At 34.9% G+C, this 24,678-nt stretch overlaps 1 protein-coding gene across 1 annotated transcript; it reads right to left on the reverse strand.

The window, feature by feature from the left end:
- Nucleotides 1-576: 576 nt before the first annotated feature.
- LOC134533480 (U-scoloptoxin(01)-Cw1a) lies at nucleotides 577-16,924 on the reverse strand. Its single transcript, XM_063371005.1, has 4 exons — nucleotides 16,833-16,924; nucleotides 13,815-14,018; nucleotides 1,651-1,793; nucleotides 577-866 (listed from the first exon to the last, which is right to left on the reverse strand). Exons 1-4 carry the CDS (start codon nucleotides 16,902-16,904, stop codon nucleotides 782-784), a joined length of 504 nt encoding a protein of 167 aa, XP_063227075.1. The 5' UTR covers nucleotides 16,905-16,924; the 3' UTR covers nucleotides 577-781.
- Between the last annotated feature and the right edge of the window lie 7,754 nt (nucleotides 16,925-24,678).

Genomic DNA, 24,678 nt, shown 5'->3' on the forward strand with positions numbered 1-24,678 from the left:
ATGAAGATAAAGGTGTAATACAAGGCCCTTGGGTTCTTTCAAAAATCTTTACAGTATGTTTCATGTTTAAAAATGCCGTTTAACCCTTTTCACTCTTCTAAAAATACAGTATAAAAATGAAATACGGAAATGGAACTACTTATAAGTCTTCGGTGTATTCTTAAAAACATTTCATAAACAGCCACCACTAGGATATATTGAGCAGTTTTGAAATTGTGTGGTTTTTTTTTTTAAGTTCTGCACACCGTATGTGTGCCCAGGTCGTGGGCCTCTTAAGCTGGCGATCATTAGTTATACTACATGTCATTTTGGAGTGTGTAGTGCGAATCACTCACGCGAGCAGGATGAACTTTCGTGCATAATATCTCATTCTCATGTACTTGGTAATTGTCTGGCGTTGGTGGTGTATGGATCAGCGTGCTTATTCTAACTCTTGAGTCATGGGTTTAAACCCTATATCTTAGGTGTATTTATGATAGTTTATTCCCAGTGCCCCATCAAATCTTCTGATTTAAAAATATTTAATGTTTAGTGTGGCTTATAAATAACAAAACAGTGTGAAACTAACATAACAGGTTTTGGTTTTTTAATGAATTTTATTTATAATAAATATTACAGGTAAATAACACACTTTTTTTATAAATATACAGAGTTTGACTTTTACAGTTTATTTCGGGAATCAAATCAATAATTAAATTAGCTGCAACGACATCTTATTTTTTTTATGAACACAAATACTTCTGGTTCAGCAGGCCAACTGAAGACAGGAATGTCAGATATTTCACTTGTGAGCGACCACAGCTATCGGGGTCTCCACTAGCTTTGGCTTGGGCGAGTACGGGTTCTTCAGAGGGTCAAGATTCAGACTGAAAAATAACGCATTACAATGATTATAACCACAGTAATAATTCATTACAGTATAAGTAATGCAGGTGGTACTCCACGTGCTAACGAAAATGTCCCTAATATTTCCAGGCAGATTTCATACACATTTATTACTGAAATATTTTACAATACAATGAATACGGGAATACCCCGTGAAAACCCACAGGCTCAAGATAATGTTCCTACCGGGAATCGGAACCAAATCACCTCAGTGGGACACAAGTCACCTTATCTTGGGCCTTAAAGCATTAAGTTTTCAATATGAATTGCTAACTTAGGAAATGATGCTTGAGAAAAGCTTCGTCAGCACTTTTAGAGACTCCTGTACACATTCGGTAGAACTGAACAGTAACAATTTGCAGGGAAAATTTAAAACTGTTCTGTGGATTCCGGTTCTCAGCCAAGTCAATTCTATCGATTCCAAATGTATCGAAAGATTTATAATACAAAGTTATTGAAAGTTTTAGTATTGAATAGTACTAAAAGACTCAAAATCCAATGATTTCAAAATATTCAGAAACCATTGGTATCGAAAGAGTCAGAATCCAGTGGTTTTTAAAGATGCAGTATCCAATGATTTTTAAAGATTCAGAATACAATAGTTACAAAATATTCAGGATCTAATGGTTTTTAAAGATTCAGAATCCAATAGTTACAAAATATACAGAATCTAATGGTTTTTAAAGATTCAGAATATAAGAAAGCATGACAAATCCTTTTTCAGGTCTGGCAGTACTAAATTGGTTCGGTGCGCTGGCACTTCACCTGTAGAGGGTCGGCGCCTCGGGGCAGTTGACGTTGTACCACCAGTCGCAGGTGAACTCGAGCTGGTTGAACAGGGTGCCGTTGGTGCAGAGGAAGGTGGCTCCCTGCTCGCCCTCCCGGCCGTCATGGCACACGTGGTAGGCCTGCGGCAACCACCGACCAACCATCGACTACCTTTCTGTACTTTTACAACAGAGTCAACCAGTTGCCAAGAAATAGTTTGTAATACTACAAGGAAGGTAATGTAACTTTGCACAACACATAGCTATGGTTATTTTTGCAAATGTTAAATACTGTTTCGAGATAATACTGGGTATTTCTTAAGCAAATCGATGCATACTTTTATATTTTAATTGCTATTTCATTCAAGCATAATTTTTTTCAAACAATGGAAAATACAATCAAATATTCAACAATTTGACTTTATGTTGTTCTATCATGTTTATTATCTGTACAATTAATACTGAAAAGCTATTCAGGGAACGGTTTACACATAGCTTTACTATTGGAATAATTCGATGGTGTGCCTACGAACAGAGTTATGATTGTTTTTACCACCCCTTGTAGTTATGGTTGTTAATATCAAAAATGTTTTTAGACAAAAGTTATTGGTATTACTCATACGATTTATAATACTTTCAAACAGATGTGATATTCATTATATATTGGGAGTTATGGCAATTTTTCTATTTTTAAAAAAAACCTTACACATTTCTACCTGTTTGGTCAGATATTGCTCTTTTATGAACTCGCCGGAGATTTTCCATGTTAATATTTTATGTATCAGTTTGGAAGTGATTTGTGAAAAATTACAGCAGTTATCATGTCCACAAAAATGTATCGTGTGTGTTTATATGTGTGTATGTGTATTTATGTATGTGTATATATATATATATATATATATATATATATATATACACACACACTTTTGAGTTGACAATGGTTTTGGCATCTATGGACCATGAAAGCAAAAACTATATTTAAAAATTTTTTTGAATTCGCACCATGGTAACGATTAATAGATTAAGTATTTCTTAGAAATCTACCTAAAATGATTCACATTTGTACATCTACAAAAAAATAAACAAACATTTTAACAAAAAAAAACCGACTTCAAAATAAACAATTCCAACACAAAATAATATGCACTAAAAAATAAAAAAATAATTGTGTATTCTTCTACAACTTAATAATCAAATTACTTTTTCTACTCATCAATATGTATGTACGATCTATGTGTTTACCACGCAAGAAGGTAGGTAGGTACCAACCCACTTCAAATATAACTCAACACATACCTATGAATAACAAACAATGATCAACATGTTTTATAGAGTTCTCCTAAGTAAAATGAAATGAAAAATATTAGACTACTTAAAAGTCAATCAAATTATTACGATAATATAATGTAGTTACAATTATTGTTATTTTTGGAGTCGGTGTCAGCCAAAGAAACAAATAAACTAGCATACTTGGCTGACACCGACTTCAAAAATAACAATAATTGTAACTACATTATATTATCGTAATAATTTGATTGACTTTTAAGTAGTCTAATATTTTTCATTTCATTTTACTTAGGAGAACTCTATAAAACATGTTGATCATTGTTTGTTATTCATAGGTATGTGTTGAGTTATATTTGAAGTGGGTTGGTACCTACCTACCTTCTTGCGTGGTAAACACATAGATCGTACATACATATTGATGAGTAGAAAAAGTAATTTGATTATTAAGTTGTAGAAGAATACACAATTATTTTTTTACTTTTTAGTGCATATTATTTTGTGTTGGAATTGTTTATTTTGAAGTCGGTTTTTTTTGTTAAAATGTTTGTTTATTTTTTTCATTTTTAGGGACTCTGAAGTATTATTTATTTTATACTTTTTAATTTAAGTTCGTAAATATAAATACAGGTATGAAGTGTTTTTTTAATAATAATATATGTTAATGTGCTTCTTCATTATACAGATCATTATAGATTCATGTACCAGTATCGGCCCGTGTTAGTCGTGTCTTATATGTGTCTTGAAGAACTACCTCTTGAAGTCACGTTTAACCAAATTAAATGAAATTAAAATAACAAACTTAAAAAAAAATGTTGCTATTGCTAATTAGGGCCATGGCAGGCTCCTAAGAATTGAAGAGTTCCGTTACTTTGTCATGGATCCCATGATCAGAACCTAACCAAACTCTCATTAAAATACCCTTGAAGTACGTCTTTTCCAATAAAAAAAAATTATCGAAATCGGTTGGCGTGATATTGAATTATTCGTCCTTTTGTCGCGCATACATTTAATGAAAATTTAAGACTTATATGATTTTCTCATGGATGCCATTGTCAGAACTGGACCAAATTTAAATGGGACCACACGGGAAGCACCAGCTTTTAAATGAAAAAAGAATCATCAAAATCGGTTCACCCAGTCGAACGTACTGAGGTAACAAACATAAAAAAAAACATACAGTCGAATTGATAACCTCCTCTTTTTTTTTGAAGTCGGTTAAAAAAAGACCATAATTCCAATTCCTTTGAAAAAAAAATAATATTTTTTCACCGAAAACATTACCTGTTTTATTATATACCAGTTTCGCTCAATTAATATTTTTCTAATAGACGGCTACGCAGGACAATGCTTAAATTCAGGTTTCAAAGTAGTATACCAAAGCCTACACAGAAATCGCATACCTATACTTACTCATTGAATAAATATGTCTAATTACATTGGTTTTGTTTTGTAGATGGCAGCAGTAGCAGTTAGGATTCTGAAGAACATTATTCACTTCAAATATGTGAAACTGAAACAGAGATTAGGAAGGCAAGAAGCCAGCGAGAAGAACTTTAAATTCCAGCAACGCAAGTCATCTATGAAGATGAGTTCCAACCACGCTCTGTATCTGAACAGCATTTTACGATTATCGTTGGTACATAAAAAGCTTTTTTTTCCTTTCAGATTCTAAAATTCTGACAAAGGACCTCCTCCAGGGTGAACCTGCTATTCATTTTGATTTCAGTGGAAATGGCCTGCATTCTTTTAGGATGCAAAAATGTGCTTTATAGTTTCAGGATTATTCAACACGGGGAAGGTAGAGTCTGATCTAAGTAACACCTAAAGAGATGGAAGAAATTTTCCCAAGACTGGTTCACCAAAACTTTGCCTGGTGGCCTAAAGGTACACCTAACATGGCTATCATACAGTCAATCATAAAATGCTTTGTTTTGTGTACCATGCAAACGTTTTACCTACACGTTCTCTGAACAAAACGTTTTGGCCAAGGAGGAAGGTTTCACTCATTGGAAAAAGTTGAGTGAAAGAATTCCTGAGCATGAAAATTCCCTCAATCAAAAAAAGTGGTTTTGTCCGTGGAAAACATTGTAATTATCCTTAAATAAAGGATCTGGTATTGATAAATAATCAAATAGCACAGGGGGAAACACACTGGATACGAATTTTTGTATGAAATAATTATTGTTATTATACATTTAGCAAAACTAGGTAGTCCACTAAGAGGTTCTGATGAAGCCCTAGACTTTGGTTACCCTAGATGTGGTAAGATTTTAAACAAAATAGAGCTGGTATCTCATTATCAACCCAAATTAGAGAGTACATTATACTCCATAAAAAGGGCCAAGTCAGCTTCTTTTATCCTTATTTTCAAAATAAGTTTTTTGGAAATTATCGCTGGAAAAATAAGAGAACATATAGTTAGTAAAATCAAAGCTTCTAAATACTTTTATATTATATTTGACTGCATGCCCCATTTAAGCCATTTTAAACAAATGACTGAAGTTCTTCATTATGGGAAGATCACCGAAAATGGCCCTGAAATAGTGGAGAGTTTTGTTGATTTTATGAGAATTTGTGAGAAAACTGTATTGGCTCTTTCAGAAGAGATTTTAGAAAAGTTTAAAAATGATGGATTGTATATTAAAAACTGCAGAGGTAAGATGTATGATAACAGGTCAGACATGGCTGGTGTGTACAAAGGCGTTCAATCTCGAATCAAATAAGTAAATAGTTTGGCGTATTTTGTGCCAAGTGCAGCACATTCACTAAACTTAGTGTTAATACTGCTAGGTTATCACCAGAGGCAGAATCCCACTTGGGCCAACTTAATTGCCTATACAATTTTTTTTGCTTCCTCCACCAATAAATGGGAGGCTCTAGTGAAACATGTTTCCCTATCTCTCAAACTGCAAAGCAATACCATATGGTAGACTTAGAGGGAAGATGTAGCTGTAATATATAAGCTTCTAGACAAAATTATAGATGCTTTGAATGATCTCAGAACCAGCCTAATTACAACAGCTGATAGAAAAATGAAAACAACTTCTTTTCTCTAGGAAATTTCAGAACATTTGAATTCATTGTCCTCTCTTGTTATTGGCATAAGGAACTAAGCCGCATTGATATAGTCAATAAATTATTCCAAAGAGAGGACATCACTATTGATCTATCAGCAAAACATATTAATCGTCTGGTATCAGAATTATAATCAGAAATGTTAAATAGTTTCACTAATGCAATCAGAGAAGTGAAAGAAATAGTAGAAAACCTTAACATAGATAATCATTTTAAAGGAGTACCGGGCAGAAAGAAGAAGCGGATGGTTAATTAAAAGGGTGAAGATGAAAGCTATGAATACTAAGAAGAAAAAAGTTCAGACTGCCCATTATACAAATAATAGATCGGATTATGAGTGAACTGAGGCAAAGGTTTCAAGCTATTCAAAACATGCTACTCTTAGATTATTTGTCAATTAACTATTTAAAAATTAATTTGGTATTTTATCTTGTACTAAAAAGAAATGCCTGAAAATAAATACATTTATTTGGCAACTCTGAAATAAATTAAGCATAATAAATTATTTTGGGTACCAATAATAAATATACGAAAATTACCAAACATAATTGTACCATTTCGCAAAATTTGAACCCTAAGTTATGTAAAAGGAGTAGGTGTGTTTCTAAAATTAAAAAAAAACTTAAACTTCAAATTAAATTAGAGTAAGAAGTCATAAACTAAAAAAAAAAACTTGCATCTATAGATACGTAATGCTTATTTTTTGCCTTCATTATTATTCGTCTTTTACTGGGGTTGAAAACTGGGTATGTCTTCATTTATTAAAAACAAAATCGTTATCTCCGAAAATGATTAAGTAAGACTTAAATTAATGTTAAAAATAATAAACAAATTATATTATTTAACTTATTTTCATGATCCCGCCCTTAAGGGCTAAACTAGAATTAAGGGCTAGAAATCAAGAATGAATATTAAGCCCATGAATAGAGTTAACAAATTTTTTAAATTTTCCGGATTTATTCTTTTAAGGGTGTTAAAAGGGAGTAAGTTTTATTTTATCATAAAAAATTCAAATCTCCGTAGCAAGCAAAGCTGGTTGTAAGAATCTTAGCCTAAATAATGTATATAATTAATTACGTAGAAAAGTTTTGCCATTTTTTTATATTTGACCCAAAAACCAGTGAAACAGGGCACGTTAGTTTTGATAGTAATAAATCATATATCCAAGCAAATTAAGATAAATATAAGAAATAAGCAAGAATCACGTACAAAATTATGATTTAATATGTTTTTACCGTTAATACTTTTCTAAATTCGACCACAAAGGCGTGAAAAGGCGGTCAAATGTTTTTTTTTTTTTTTGTATTATGAAAATGTGTCTGAAGCTAACAAAGCAGGATTTAAGTTATTTGGTTTTAGTTATAAACATGGAAATTCTTCCATATATTTTTTCACAATTTGCTTAAGTTCTACATTTAAATGATGAAATATTTTTAATTTGGTTTGAACATTAAAAAATTATATCTTCTGATATCAATCTCAATTTAAGATATTAAAAATAATAACTAAAATACATTTAGCTACCTTCTCTTATTCAATGTTCTCCTAAATATCACCTCTTAATTTGTAACAGGGGTTAATAATATTTAAAGATATTGAAAAAACAATTGTGACATCTATTAAAACAGTAATGGCTAGATAAATTAAAACTTAATATAAACACAAGTTTATTGTAATTATTTGGAATTCACATCTGCGTTAAAAAGAAAAATAAACGGAATAAGTTTGGTTTTTGTTTGGTGAACGGATATTGACATATTTACTACTTAGTTCTGAATATTTATTGGGCATCCGTGTGGTAAAAGAGGAGAGGGGTAAAAATTTAGGGATTTTATTTAAGTAATACTAATCAAACTAAGAATCAACTAACATGTTGGATAATAAATTTTTATATCTGTACTTTTTATTTTTAATAAAGATGTGATTGTATCAAATTACCTTAAAAATGGGATAAGGTGAAATTATTTAATTATTCTAAGCATTTTTTCACCATAGTAAATAATAGTGTTAGTTTAAACTATAGCATAATCATAGTTAAAATGAAATAGGTGAGCATTTAACAATTTTTTTGAATTGGTTACCTCATGAAATGAAAAGGAATCAAGTGTAATGTCATCAAGGTAAAATATATACTCGAACACTATAAAAGAGAAGTTTTGAAATTACTTGATCTGAAATAAAAACTGAAAAGGCCTACGAAAATCTACTTTTAAAAAAATAATAATTTTTGAACAGTGTTGTAATGAAATAAATTTTGTATGCACCTGGCAATTTAATGTGTCTAATTATTTAATAAAAATGTTTGGAATTAATCACATACTTTTCTTTCAGTGATAAGATTTCAGCAATACTCTGAAATTACGTGAGCGAAGTCCGGGTTTTAAGCTAGAAAATTTCTAATACGAAATTAGGTCACGAAGTTTAACGTAATCTTCTTTAAAATAATAACGAGCGTGATAAATATACGAAAATTGTGTTTTCAACTACATTTCCTGAAGCGAATTACACGTAGTTTCCACACCCACCACTAGAATTCGTTACAGAAGCAGCTACGGCAACTATGGAAACATTTGATTTGCGGACGAAATATACGATACGGCCCCGATAAAAACGAAACAGACTTGAAAAAATACTAAACACTGGCTTTGGATATGATTTTCGACAAAGAATAGTGCCCACCTTATTCAAATTCATTAAACAGTTAATACTATAAAGTTTCCCTTTGACTGTGTGAACTTTGGTTCGCGCAATCCGCCACAGATGGCAGCACCGAGATCACATATTTCCGTTATATTCCACCTCCGTTCGATTACTAAATGCCGTATACCGAGAGCTAAGATGTTTACACATCAAAAAGTTGAGTTTCCGGTCTTTAAGTTATAGTCGTTGAACGCACCTGTGCTCTTCCTCCGACAGCTACATCCTTGACGGTGCTGCTCGCTCGTTAGGTCGCGACACCTGCCCTTTTACCGGGTTCGCGTTGCGCAACGTCTTGTCGGCCGGCCGGTCCGCCCCAAGGAGGTTTCACACACACACGAGCTCCAACCTCCTTGGCGCGGCCCTGGCTCGGTTCCTTGCCCCGCCTGCGCGGTGCGAACCCGCGCGCGCTCCAGTTCGCGCATGTCGACACTCCCGCGCCTGGCGGCCGCTTGCGCAACTCGCACTTTTCGCGGAGCAACTGGCCTGTAGTCGACTGTAAAGAATGAGTACGTATTTGACCGATGAACGCCAGGTGCAGTTTCGTCACGAGAAAATGGACTGAATACATATATGCGACTTACTGTCTAAGTTGCTTCCCAAAGTTGATTTGCACCTGCGAAGTTGGAGCCGAACAACTAAACTAGTTCATGGCAAATAATGTAGAAATTATTTCAGATAATACACTAAGCATATAAATCAATTTAACCAAAATTTACTACCTTTGTAATATTATGTAATTGGAGGTACAACATGTCACCAGAATTTGTAGTAAATAAAAGCGTTATTTGCAATTACTGCAATGAACTCTAGTTTTACTGTGATTGGAGATCATTTTCGATTAAACATAATCCAAACTCTTCAGTTCTCCGCCTTAAATACTTTATTATTTTCAATAACCAGTCTGTCGGTCACAGTAAGTCGTATATGTTATCAAATTATGTTTTCGTAATTAATCTACAGCCTGTTTGTTAGTCAAATACAGACTGAACCTTTATACATTTACAATTATTTCGCGATTTCGTTTGGTAGAAAAGCAGACTTGAAGCATGTGTTTATTTGCTTTTCTTGAATTATTGAAACAAAGTTTTATTTAACTCCCTGGCCGACACTGATTCAGTAACAAACAGGAGTGTTGACGCATTCAGGCATTATACCCAGGTTAAAGGATGAAAACCTTCTGATCTTGTTGTCGTCCTATAAGAAACTTAAAATAATATTGGCTTGATTACGTATATAATAGTTGATTCTAGCCTAGCCAAGCTCCAGGCAATAGCGAAAAGAATCCGCCAAAAATTCGTGACTCTGCTTATAGGTAGTAAATCATAGACGCAACTTTAGTTATGGCATGAATGAGGTTTTAACTTGCTATAATTACTTAAGTTTGTGTAATAACTCATTATTCAAAATGTAACACTCAGGGAAAATATGTGGTAGTAGCAGAACCCGGCAGACGTTTTCCTACCACTGTTTATTATTTACCTCTATTTATCTAAAATGGTTGGTTTTATGTAATCTAGAATCTATAAAGCGTTTTAGATAAAATTTGGAAAAATGAAAGACCACTATTTGTGGGGAGCTATAGCGAAATTGATATCGCGAAAATAATATCCGTGTTCAAATATCTATAAATAGAAAATTTCATGGTGATCGGTTGAACGGTATAGAAGTTGATGCGTAGCTGCGCCATCTAGTGGCGAGTCAGATCCAGCCATCTGAAATTGCAAAGAACCCTTCGTTTGTTTGAGGTGAATTATTCTTTGAAATGTCTGTAAATACTGTAATTTCTATCATTGTAGCTACGATTTTTTGAATCATCGGTGCCACAGATACACTTAGGCAAATTGTCGTTATTATAGAACCCCTAATAGTGGGCTTACTCAACTTGGCAGGCGTACCGAGTAACAGGTCCGTACCGGTTTGTGTTCTTTTCCCGCCGAAACCCGTGCGCGGGCAGGCACGACGCCAGTGAAAGTAAAAGAAAAAAACTGATCAATCATCGCGCGAATGCCAACAGGCTTGCCACACTCTCGGCGTATGCAGCGATATTACCGGGTCTGGCTGTATTTACGACCAGGGCAGATAACAATCTGGACCTTTCACGTTTTTATGCCGAAACAGTAGCTTACGTGCACACCGCATTTTCCACATTGGAAGCAGCGTTAACACCTGTATCTCGCGGGGAACTGCGAGTGCTTGGTATTCTTCGACATATCCTGTAGTCACGTTTTGCACCATTTTTTAAAATAATTGAACGTGGTCAGTTAAATGTGTGTTTATCTACCATAACAATAAATAACTACAGTTTTTCAAGACATTTCTTGCCACACTAAAAGTTTTCGCAAAAAATGTGAGTGTTCTTTCCATAACTTATTTCGCTTTAAATTAAAATGTTTATTTAAATTTTGACACCTTGCTAACTTTAATTACATTTAAGTGTGGAATAAAAAAATATATTGATAAACAGTTGAGATTATTGTTATATGAATCTGGCTTTCTTGAGCTCTATGCATTTTAATCTCACAAATTTTCCAAATAATTAATTATAAACACCACAAAATATTTCTTAGTATTATTTTTATCATCTAAGTTTACTTAAAAGGCAAAAAAATACTTAAATATTATTTTAATTATTCTTTAACGCCTCTAGTTGAGTAATTATGATGTCAGAGGTTCGCTAAATTTGTTAATTGTTATTTTCATACTTGATTTACTAGGGAAATGAAACCGTTTTTGACGAAAATCAAAATTCACAAATAATTTAGACCAGTGAAAATATCAGAATATAATAAAACATATAAAGCACAACTTAGAAAACCGAGACATACGAATCTGTAAAATAATCTGTAAAGATACTACCCTTAACTGTAAATCACGGAATAGATGAATCCTTAGTAATAATCTGACGACCACTTAAAAATATCAAGTGTATACATCAAATTTGTAATCAATTTATACATAGTAGGCCTATGTAACGGTAAACTCAAATTCATACTTTAAGATAACTATTGTTGTATACCAGAACATATTTAAGCGAAACATTTTTTGTTTCTATCTATATGATTATGTTTTAAGAGTTAATGTATTAAAACTAATTTTAAGTACATTCATTTAAAAAATAACTGTTAGCTAACGTATATCGTGAAAAAATTACGTACTAGATGAAAACTGTTTAATAAAAGGCTTTTTTTTATACTTTCACATTTCTAAAACATTTTCACACTACGTCTGAATTTTTTTTTATCAAGATTCAATAATTATGAGTTGACAAATCATTCCTCATGTAAGAGTACTGCGTTAACAACAGTGTTTAGCAAATGCGAAAATTTTCCTAGTGTTATCGAGTCTTAATATCGCCTGCTTTTCTTTGTTTGTTTATTTTGTATTACGCTTTTTAATGTCATTGCTTTTACTTTACCGCGATTATTACGGTTTTTCACTGACCAGGCACTTCGAATTTTGTGTAGTTGCAAATTTGGTGAAAGGTATTTTCTACATGATAGGGTTTTTTTCTTCCATAGACTGGCAAAGTATTGTTTTGTCTACATAATTATGTTTTGGTCGCTCACTAAAAAGTATTTTTCCTCCAACCCCCTTACCCCCCCCCCCCCCCCCCCCCCCGAACAGATTGGTACTTCATGACTGAACTCTATAAACTAGTTTAAAAAAAAAATTATTCACAAAAATTTGGAATTAGCAAAGTAACACAGCAAAAAGTTTACGCAGTCTATAATTTTGAATTCTGCTTCAATATTAAAAATTTTAATATAACAAAACAAAAACTACGACTAATTTTCTGTTCATAAATGGTCTTTATTATTTAAATAATAAGTTTTCTAATAGTTTCAAGAGCCTTAAAGGCTTTAATTGACCGTTTGTAAGTAACCTCTTTGCTAAACTCTTTAATTTTAAGGTATGATGTTAAAGTTCAGCCAATAATTTTTTTTTTTAATTTTTACCTTCTGGCTTCTCCGTTCTAATGACTAATGTGACTGCAATGTGACATAGTATAAAAATCAATTCGTTTTTTTGCTGTCATTCATAAATTACATTAGTAGTGCACTTTTATTTTTAAGTTAAATTTTAATTTATTAATTGATGACGTTTGAATTTAATGTTTTCATAGTCTTTGGCTACATAATATATTATAGTTATAGGTTTTTATATTTATATTTGACATAGTGTTATCGAAAGTGGGGTATGAATTTGTATGAAAAAGTGTGACTTTTTTTCTTGTCTACAGTGTCCGGTAATTTGAATTCGCAAAGGTGGTCACCTTAGATATGGGAGGAGCTTCAAATGTGACTTTTGCCTAGGTTGGCAGACTGGTTGCGCCGGCCCTGTGCTAGGGTGTAAATATAAGATTACTTTGAAGGATCATATAAACTTTGAATAAACTCTTATTGAAGTTATAAAATTATTTAACAAATAACGACGTCTTCAGTTACAAACACTGTAGACGTTAAACTTAAGCTACTATCGGTAGAATTAGATACGTAATTAAATATGAAATAATAACTTAGTTCAATTTGCAATTTTAATGATTCGTTGAATTTATATGTAGAAAATTCTGGCTAGTTTATGTTACCATAAAATTTGCAGACTCTTTTACCCTCAAAGCATTTATTGGTCAGTTCAAAGTTTAGTTCTGTTAAATCAATGTTGTATCAAAACCGGCATAGTCGAAGTATCAGGACACAAACAATATTAGTAATTTATGTGTTCCCATTTAATTATAAATTAAACCGCAAAATAGAAAGCATCAAAACTTATGTGTGTGGGAGGGGGGGGGGGTGTTTGTGCGCGCGCGTGTGTGTTGTTGAGAGGAGAAACATGATAGATAAGGCCTCAAGCTATAAATAATTGGGGATAGTGCTGCAAGGAAACCTTTGATGGGATGACAAGGGGGGGGGGGGAAAGCACATAGAGAAGGTTCTCAAGAAGAGAAGACAGGCCCTGGGCATGCTGGGACGAGTGCTTAGGGAAGTAATCAGTGTTTTGAAGGAAAAGGCCTATTCAGCAAGGGTTCGCCCCATGCGGGAGTACGCAGCAGCAGTGTGGGGCCCATGTACAGCAGAGGGAATGCAGCGAGCGGGTCAGTACCTGGCAGCCGGTCTCGACGTCGGCGTAGATGCCGGGCAGCGCTGGCACTGCGCCGCAGTAGAAGCTCGTGGGCGGCGCGCGGTGGTAGATGGGGTAGTCCACCCCCGCCACCCCGGGCACCTTGCTCAGGTCCTGGGGCTTCTCGTGCTCGCGGGGGCGGGTCCCCAGGAGCACGCCCGCCGGCTGGTACACCACGCCACGCTTCTGCAACACGCGCCTCTCTGCTGGAGGTCTGCATTCTTACATGTCTCTGGTGTTCACGTCACCGTGGTACTGTGACCCTATACTATTAACTCTGTCGGACTGGAACGATGTATGACGTATAATCTAATTTGTCGTGTCGTGTTCGTCCTGGCATTGCGACTCCAGCTTTAGAGGCGAAGCAATAATAATGTGATCAGAACCATTAACGTGACGACTCGACGTTTGTGGAATCGTATCTTGCCTGGATGCTGGAAACATCGGCACACTAGCGAGTTCTGTCAACTGCCACTCCAAGAACCCCCGAGTCAGCACATATATGGGGACACACATACCACGCCGCGGAGGAATACTGGGGAGAGGGTTTGGCCATGATAGATGGCAAAGAATCATCCTAGTGATTTCGGAAAGTCACGAAGAATCGAAAACAGGAATAGTTGGCGCGAGATTCAAACTCGTTTCCTCGCACAGGTGAATCTGTAAAACATCGTGTTGTGGCTTGGAGAACCAAGACGTTGTTCGTGACAATCGGTGTGACAGCTGCGTAACAATATTTTAATTTCGCAGTTATCAAACTATTTCTGTAATAAATAAGATATTCTATAAACTATTTAGTCTAGAGTTTAAGAATATTGATCTATTAATGTAATTTTTAACAATTGATTTTTAGTTTTTCTTTAAAAAACAAACAAGACATTTTGATATAAAAATTAACTGATTATAAGTGTAACTTAAAATAATCAGAAAACAGAGCCTACGTGTTTAAATTTTTTCTTCCTCAAAATAACTGTAAGTATAAACTCTGTAAAAGGTAGTTATGTCTCGTGAGTTATGTTGGGTTAAAAGATTTAGGGCAGATTTTCAGCAAGATGTGATGTTAGTAAAATCCTAATTATCGGATAAGTTTGACTATTTCTGGGGCTCGTTTATCCTGACAACCTGTGGCCATGTGGGCTGATTTATGACACACCAGTGTCAATATTTTATGCATTCTTGGCGGGGAGTCGTTTTTAAGATTGATGTAAAATCGTTTGCCAGCACTCGGAGACATCAAAGAGCAAGGCGTGGGCGACGGTGGATGTTTTACTTGTAGATAAGGAAAATTTTTGAAAGTGTTTGCTTTCTTTTGTTGTACTGAATTCACAAAATCGTGAGCTACGGATCCTAGCGCTGGACAAATACGTACGAGGACACAGACTTCTGTGTTGTTCGTAAACCATAATGTAACTGTTTTCATATCGTCATGTCGAGGGCGTTTCTTATTTAAATTCACTTATAATTTGATGGATGGGGGCTACTGGAAAAAAATAATTGTCCTATTATTAGCTTAAAAGCACGTGACTGACAGTGGACGTAACGACTGACCAATGTGAAAAATGAAGGTAATTTGGGTACTAATCAGTTGATGTTCACCACAATGGTAAGAAAAGTGCTTTCAAGCTACCTTCACAAAAAAATTTTAAGTCAATTTGGAATCGATTGCAATGATGAATACCTATCAGTACAGAGCAGTCAGGGGCAGTAAAATCATGAACAGGAAGCCAAAAGTGACTCACCGATTCCATTGTGGTTTTCAAAATAAAAAATAAATAGCTAAGTTTAGGTATTATTAAGTATGAAAAAAATTTAAACTCATACATTGTCATTATTTGACTATGAAGTACCTTCAAATAAGCATAGTTCCTATTTCAAACCTAACACAATTTCATATCTTGTTATATCTCAAAATATCTAGCGATTTAACTTTTTGAAGCAAATTTAATCATTTCCTACTGCCAAAAGTGTAGTATAAAATAATCCTAGAACTTTATGAAGTATATTTTTATGTTGGACTACTTATTTGGTACGAATTTTTGTCATTCGAAAAAGTCCAGCGATGTATCAACAAATTATGGAAATATCTCATTTTGTTAAGAAAAATGATATTTGTGATAATTAGAAAGTTATTGTAACTTTTTTTACCTGTGCTTGCTAATATTTTATCTCTAAATGTACATACGTATATATTGGAAATGTTTAGTATGTTCTGCTTGTGTAGAGTTTTAGACAAACTCAACACGCAGACTATACTTCCAAACATACGAATAAATAAATGAAGATAACACTTTTTTTTTTCTATGGGGCTTAGCGTCTCGTCGATTCACAAACGCCATTGGCAGCGTACGCATACCAGAACAAGACATGGCATATTGTAAGAAACAAATCTAGCATTTTCGTGGAGTGATCTCGGAAAACAAATAAAAAACTAATTCCAGATAGCTGGAACCCGGTTTCGAAACTTTATCCTGCTGAATGCAAATCCTAAATTGTAGAGGGTTACAAACCACTAGGATTTATGCTAGGTGCTCAAAAACTTGGTTCACGCCAGAGGGTTGGTACCGATACTGTAAGTATGTACAATTAATTCATGGCTTGAAGTATTACAAAAAGACCGAAGATGTTTTTCCTCGAGTTTCTTATGTCTGTAGACTAATCTTGAGGCACGCTAAGCTAATGGGCTGCACAGAACTAAATTTGTGGCACCAACTTTGAACGTTTTATTCGTCTATAAAACTGTAAAAGATTAGGACGTACGCAGTTTGTACATTATAAAAATAGTTTTCAAGGCGGTTAAGTTATGTACCGCGTCGCATCTCTGTAAGTGCCATTTGTAAACAAACCAGCTGACTTTATGGTCACGCTCGGCGAATCGCGTGCCATCTATGGGCGTGGGCGCGGTGGAAAAGTGTCGGTCCATGGTCGAGGGTCTGCAGAGACGGGCCATGGGCAGAGGACCAGCATGGGTCGGGCCATGGTCGAGGGTCTGTACGAACGTACCTGCACGCTGGCAGCCAGGCAGCACGCGGCGCCCAGCATCAGGAAGGCGCACGCGAGGTTGAGACAGGACATGTTGCTTGCTGCGGCGGAGAGATACTGCCCCAGAGCCGGCCGTCTGGAGCCCTGCTCCAGCGGTGGAGGGGCCTTGCGTCGCCTTCCAGAAGAGTGGGAGGGGAAGCCACTTTCACCAGCGCCGGACCTCTGTGCGTAGAAACACTCCCAATAAGTCTGAGCCTACGCTGCCTCTCAGTAAGGCGTTGTGACTACTATCTGATCGTTCGTTAAAAGACTGCAATAACGTATGCCCGCGCTAGCGGTTGTTCCCTTGTAATTGGCGGCCGTTTGCGAGAGAAGCCATCGCTCCATTTTGGCTGAAGCATTCAGGACTTGTTTGCTTCCGTACTGGATGGCTGTGATTGGTGTGCTGGCAGTAGACATGCACCTGAAATGAACCCAGCTAACCACGAAAAATAGACAATTCTACAAAGGTTTATACACACAACTGTTCCGGAAATTTTTTCGGGGAAAAGGCATGGTTCTAGCTATGATTTGTTCTGTTTTTAACTTTTCAAACATGATTTTAAATATCGTCAGCCTAATTAGCAAACATCGTAAGTGCTTTTAGTGTTAATTTTATTTTTACTTTATTGCACTATGTTCATATCCTCCCCAAGCCTCAAAACAGACATTTTTCTATGGAATACGATTTCAATTTAGCAAACTAACTCCAGTGTTTTAAAAATAACATTAGTAATCCTAGAATCTCTTCAATTAACTAATGTTGACTTTTAGTAAAAGATTAATGTAAGTATTATTTTACAGAAAGAAGCCATAAGTGTGTATATCTTTCTTTGTACTATTAATGTATCCTAATAAAACATGCACGTTGTTACAACTAGTAATAGCTAAGGTTAGAGTTACAGCTTTTTTTTACACTTCTCATGTAAAGTTTGTCTAAACAAAGTTTAGAGTTTTGCTGATTAGAACAGTGATTTGTAATCCTTGTTAAATTTTACCGCAACTGCTTTATTCTTACTACTACATTTGGTTTATTTATTTGACCAGAACGTTTAAGTTACTTTTGATTATTAGAAAACTTAATGTTAAAATTATTACATTGTACTTAAAACAAAAAGTATTCTTTAAAAGCCAAAAACTTAAAATTATTGTATAAGTAAGTAGTTTAACAAATTATTATTATTTCTCATCCGTGTTCCTCCTCACAAGTCTTATTCGTTGGGCACCACTCGTTTTTCATCTTTATCAGGTTGCAAGCCACCGTGTGTTCGTGACAACATTTTAAATAATTTTCTGTGGAGTCTGTCCGATGTATAAATCCTGGCTGCAACTGAGTGATTTGAGGGTCGTAGAGTATTGCAAGCAAGAGAGTGCTGAAATGATTGGCGTTTGGAAACAAGCCGGTGTGACTAGGTGTACTTTCGGTTTAGCAACGACAGGAAGATAAGTGTCCCGTATTCGGGTCACACACGCGCGCTGGTGCTTTCTGAGCACACAAGCCACGTTGCCAACCACCTGACATTAAAGTGTCAAAGTGACAAACTGCTGTACGTTAATGTGATCTAATCCACTTGGCTGGCTACCAACTAGGCGACTTTAAATTATATATTATATATTTTCCGAGGAATATGATCGAATTGTCGACCCACATCGGCTACCAGCGCGTGGCGCCTTTGTCGATAGTTAATTATAAAGGCACTGATGATATTTTTAAAGTTATCGGCGTATGCATGTGGATTAATGTTATTTTTGGAACATGAAACATGTATTAAATTATGTATTTAATTTTACTGTGTGGTTATAGAACCAATCAACCATCGACAAACTTGGAATTTTCCTGTTTGGTGAGTAATTTTTATATTTTATTAAAATAAAAATATTACCTCTCGTGTGAATATTTCACGGAATGCTACCATAAAGTTTAATCAAAATTTAATTTTAAATTGCTACGAAAAGTACCTTTAATTTTTTTTGTTAGTGAAGATAGCCCTCCATATAAAATTTTATAATCAATCGAATTTTGCCTGTTCCTAATCCCCTCAGGTTTATTTGGAAATATAACTTGTTTTTAATACCTATACACTCTAACAATAAAAGCTAATAAGGTATTTACAAAATAACTGATTTTCTATAAGTTGGTCAGTACGCCGTAGCTTTCGGGGTGAGTTGCTCTAGATCTCAGTGATGAATGCGAATCTGAAATAGTTTTAAGTCAAGTTTGTGTTTACCTTTGTTTGAAAGCTAGTTCAAAATGAATCAGCAGGTCGGTACAAGATGTGGGTGTAAAAAGCACAATATTTATGAGTTCAAAGCGTCCTATTCTACATTACCTTTTTATTTGGGATGGGCCAATCAAAACCTCAAACACCATGAAATCCTTGGTATTCGAAGGATTCGATATTCGAGGAAAAGGTTTCAAAGAAAATTAATTGAAGAAATAAAGTAAATTAAAAAATTCAACACTGGTAAACTCTGAAGTTTACATAGTCAATTTTTTGTTAATACATGTCCTGTTTCCATTCCCCAAGATAGCGTTCTTTTAACATGTATGCCTAATCATATAAATATAATTATGTATTATATGTATCTAATGATTCTGGAAACGTAGTTTTTGAAACAAACACATAAAGAGTTGAATGTTTCAACGCCATAGATATTATTTTTAATTTCAAATACATTATTTTATTTTTGACCCTTGAGATCTAGATTCGAGGGGTAAATTCGAGATACTCTTTGGGATTCGAAATCTAGAAAATTGGGATTTAATCCATCACTACTTTTTTAATGGTATTATTTTCGTATAAGATTATGTGGAGACGTACGTTCAAAAGATTTACACAAAATTTAATTTAGGTTTAAGTAATATTGTAGTTATACAGCGGTATAACTAAATAAAACGTAAAAACGTAATCTGCTCAAGAAGTGTTTAGTTGGCGGGAGATAGATTACGTAGTGTTAAGGCCAGATTTATAACTGGGACCCAGACCTTGTCATGTTTTCATTTTACAGCAGTGGTAGCCACTTTACGCCCCTTTCTGAAGCTGGTGCCTATGCTTTTATGTCAAAGCTTCAAGTTTAGTAACTGGATTCTGCAACTTTTTTGCCAGGTCTTAAATCGTTTCTGTTGCATACTAGCACATCTTAATTTGCGAAACCTCGGTTGGCGTTTGAGCTTTAACGTATATAATCACACTTCCGCTGTTTTTGGAGATACATAATAATTTAATTTTCTTTAAAAATAAAATAATATTTCCTCATTTTTACATACATATTTATTGATGAAGAATGGAGTTCAACTTCATGTGCAAACAACCGCGGGAAGCAACGTGGATCACTAAGTTGTCCGTTGTCCTGTAGATGCATTAGCTTGGTAATTACTTATCGGGTACCGAAACAGCTTGTGCCACTCAACACCGCCGGGAAAGTTCGCAAAGGGCAGGAAGACAAGTTTGGCCGGTCACGAGTTCAGCCTGAAGTCGCAACTCAGCTCACAGCGACACGCGGCCTTCTGTCCAGCAGGCCGGAGCTGCGACCGTGTGAACCAACACTTGAGACGTTCCCACAACTTCCCACTGCTAATATGGCGTTAATGACGAAGTGGAAAGATTCGAGAGCAAAAAAAAAAACGCTTGACTGATAGCTAATGAGCTTTATTGTATTATACTTTACATACTTACATAGAGTACAGGTATATTTGTATACGACCAGTGTTATGTCAAACCTTTTAGATTAATTTTAATTCTACTGTAATTTTTTTATTGTAAATGAAACGAAATATTCATGTAAACTTACATAGATTTATAAATTTGTACATTTACATGAAAACAACTGTATCACTACAAAATAGTGTTCGCAGTAATACTGGGTTCGGATTCTTACCCGGACATTTATATAATTGTTTGTCCCAGTACACAACTTCAATAGTTAAAATTATTTGTAAACCGTCTCCTGAATATCTTTCCTGTATTAACTGCGTATATTAATAAGCAGGGTAAAGCTAAATAGAGTCAAATTATTAAATATTATATGACCTTTTCTATGTTTTGAAAAAATTATGGTTGAATGAAACATCAATAAAAATATAAACTAATGTGCCAATTATCGTAAGAAATATTTTGTATTATCTTATATTAAACAAAAATAACCATTGCCATGCATTATATAAATTTACAAAATCATTATTCTATTATTACAAACAATTTCTTGGCAAATGGATTTCAAAGGAATCTTTCGTAAAAAAACACACACACATATAGGCCCTATATATATAATAAAATTTATTTCGTCACTCAAATGATTTTCTTAACTGTAATATTAAAATTTTCATTTTAATATAGTGTACTGAAACGACTCGCACAGCTGTGTTTATATAACATTTGTCCTGCTAAGCAACATTGAGTCTATGAACTTTACTCAGATCTACAGCGCATTGACTTTATGCATTAGATTGGGCCCAGTACGATCCCAGTACACATAACCCCTCTTAGGAATATTGACGCTGTCAAGGTAATTTTTAAATATGATTTTTATACAAATTATCACATTTACCGCAAAAACAGTGACATTCCGCATTGAAAAGGTATTGTTGACGGCTTATTTGGGCTATTGTTACGTCTAAAGACGTTGGTCAGTGATCCAGCCAATCAGCAACCGCCTTTTTAACTTAAGTGATTTTCAATTTGAGTAACCGAATATCCTTCCTGTTTGATGGTGGTCCATGGTGAGATGACGCTTACGTGAAGCAATGAACTGAATCTGAATGTGTTGGCTAATATTAGTAGAATTAAGCTGTAAACTGATGCTAATTTGAGATATTAAATTGTGTTAACGTGGTTTGTTAGACCACTGTTTACAATAGTACTGTATTTAAGTGTGAGATATGTAAGTAAAGTTCGTCACTGTAATACTCCTATACAGACCTACACTACATCAAACTGGATATTCTGTGGCAAAACATTAGCAAATATTATAAGTTCAAAATATCATGAAATATATCACTGTCCTTTTAACTAAACCAAGAACTCTGTGCTGTGTGAAAAAATGTCGTGTACCAATGAGTCATTCTGATAAACTGAAAAGACATGTCCAGATATGCAAAAGACTCGCTTCACACACTAAAAATATTACATAAATCGAGATATCTGTAATAAATTTATTGTTTGTAAAATAACTTGTATTATATTTTGAACCTGTCACTTTTATGGTAAATTTATGTGATATTTAAACAAATCTTCATTTGCATTGACCAAGGATCGAAGAAAGCACAGGAATCGATCGGTTCAATAAATATATCAATAGTTATTTTTTTGATAAATTTTGGAATTATTCCCTTATTTCCAGCGAAATAATTACGAATTTACAAATTGACAGTCAAAACGAGCAACACTACGGTGGGGAGCCTTGCCAATAGATGCTAATGCACTTTAGGGGGTATAAATTAAACCAATATGGTGGCAGTGTGCTATGTGACACTAGCACCCCTGTTAGCACATACTGAAAATAAAGATGGCTGCCTCCAGCAAACGAAACAAAGATTGTGACTTTATTGTCAAAAAACAAAATGGCGGTTTACAGAAGACGAAAATAAGATGGCTGCTGTGATGTCATAATCCAAGATGGTGGCCTCCAGCAGACGAAAATTAGATGGTGACTGTGTCATAATCCAATATGGCGGCATTCAGCAGACGAATACAATATGGCGGCCTCTAGCAGACGAAAACCAGATGGCGGACATGACACCATACTAGCTGCCATAATATATACGTTGTTATTTGTGGTGGGAGGGCAGTCTTGTCAGTGGCCTCCATGGAAATCGACATTTTTATTTCGTCCTCACCGGGTTCGAACCAAGGACTCCGAGCTTTAAGACAAATGCGTTTTTAATTAAAATATATATTAAAATCGTATTTAAATAATTGTTTTTTTTTTAATTTTAAATTTTTTTTTTCAAATTTATTGCATATTAATTACAAATTTTTAAGATAGTGTCCATAAAGAGATTTGCATTAGTTGTCATAATTCAAAATAGCGAGAGAAAAAATGCGGAATGTTTTATTACAATTTTATTATATACAATTTTTATATATTTTTTTAAATTTTACCACAATTACCTGATAAAAACAATGAAGTTTCAAGATGGCAACCGTAACGAAGATTGCAACGGTGACATCATGATTCAAAATGGCGTAAAGTTCTAGAAACTAAGATGGCGGAAATTTTATAGAAACCAAGATGGCGGAAAACAAAATATCGGTTGTGATGTCATAATTCAAAATGGCGTAATCCAAGATGGCCACCGGGGTCAAGGTCAAAGGACAAAAAAAAATAGGTAATCTAAGATAGCAGACATGAAGTCACAATCCAAGATAACGAACACCTGCTCCAGCTCCTCGCATTGGCAGGAACAATCATTATATACTACGTTTTGTGCTTTTTTTATTTTAAGATTCGCTAATTTCTGGTGATATAACTGTTTTCCAATTAATGTATTATTATGACAAAAAACGAAAATTCAAAACTTTTTTGTTGTAGAGATTTTGTATACGATGCATAGTTTTTTTAATTATTTAGGACATAATTAAAGTGCTAATGTTTGCAAACCAATAATGAAAAAATAAACAAAATTCAAATGTAGATGCCTAAAAAAATGATTCAGTATAATATTTAAACGAATAGTAGAGTTAAAATAATAGATTGTATTAAAAATGTATGTCAGTGATTCAAATCCTCAGTAAATAATGTTATTCCAATAGAAAATCAAATTTATAAACTTATTTCTGTGTAATTTTTGGTTGTGATACATATTTTAAAAGATTTTTTAATATTTGTAATTAAGGCACTTAGTTAAGTTCTAAGTTTGTAAATCAATTTCAACTAAATTTACAAAAAATAAATATATTAACTGAAAAACAGAAGGGTTCACGCATACTTACATATATACACCAAGACACACATACTCAAATAAATACATGGACATAAATGTGTTTCCTTCGAAGAAATATAAAACAACAAAAATTTGCGTTATTCATTATGTAAAAACATATGGTATGTTGGTATATAAGTGACACTGAAGATGTCTTGGCAAATGGCGATACAAAATGATTAGCTACTGGGAAAAACTTTGGCGCTGATAGAAAACATAGTCAAACATCGTCCGTCCATCACTAATGGTCTGATGCATAGCGGAGAGACCAACTCCAGTCTCATTGCAGCCGCATACGTAATAATACTGATTAGTCTCATTGCTGGCAACAACAAACAGCGGCACACAGCAATTATAAACTCAAAATGCAATTTTTTACATTCCTACCAACATAATGGATTGTAAAAATTATTTGTAGCACTTTTTTTTTTTATCTTCAGCTATACAATAAAAGTTATTTACAATGAGAATAAAATTACTTTTAAATTTTCAAAATGTAAGAAGTTAAACTTCTGATGATAGAATGTATTCTTGGCGTGGACCCTGCAGCGTGGCGGAGCGCCTCAGTTGCGGAAGAGCATCAGCTCGAGGCCCCCGCCCCCTGGCCGCCCCCGCCGCCGCCGGTGCCAGCGGCGCTCCGCCCCCAGCAGCGCCAGCGAGGCGGCGCAAGCAGCGCCCAGCAGCGCGAGTATCGGCGCCACCGCCTCCAGCGACACCGACGTGAAGCTGGGGGGGCGGGAGTCTTCCTGCCGCCGCCGGCCGTACAGCCGGTGCTTGTACAAGACGCCGCCGTCTCTCAGCAGGCGCAGGCTGCCACGCGCCGTCAGTACCAACGCACAGGCAACCACACATACCGAGTCGTGCTTTACTCTCAGCGGGACGCTGCCAGTATGCTGAAACACAACT

This window comes from Bacillus rossius, chromosome 6 (genome assembly GCF_032445375.1).
Source record: "Bacillus rossius redtenbacheri isolate Brsri chromosome 6, Brsri_v3, whole genome shotgun sequence".
NCBI lineage: Eukaryota > Metazoa > Arthropoda > Insecta > Phasmatodea > Bacillidae > Bacillus > Bacillus rossius.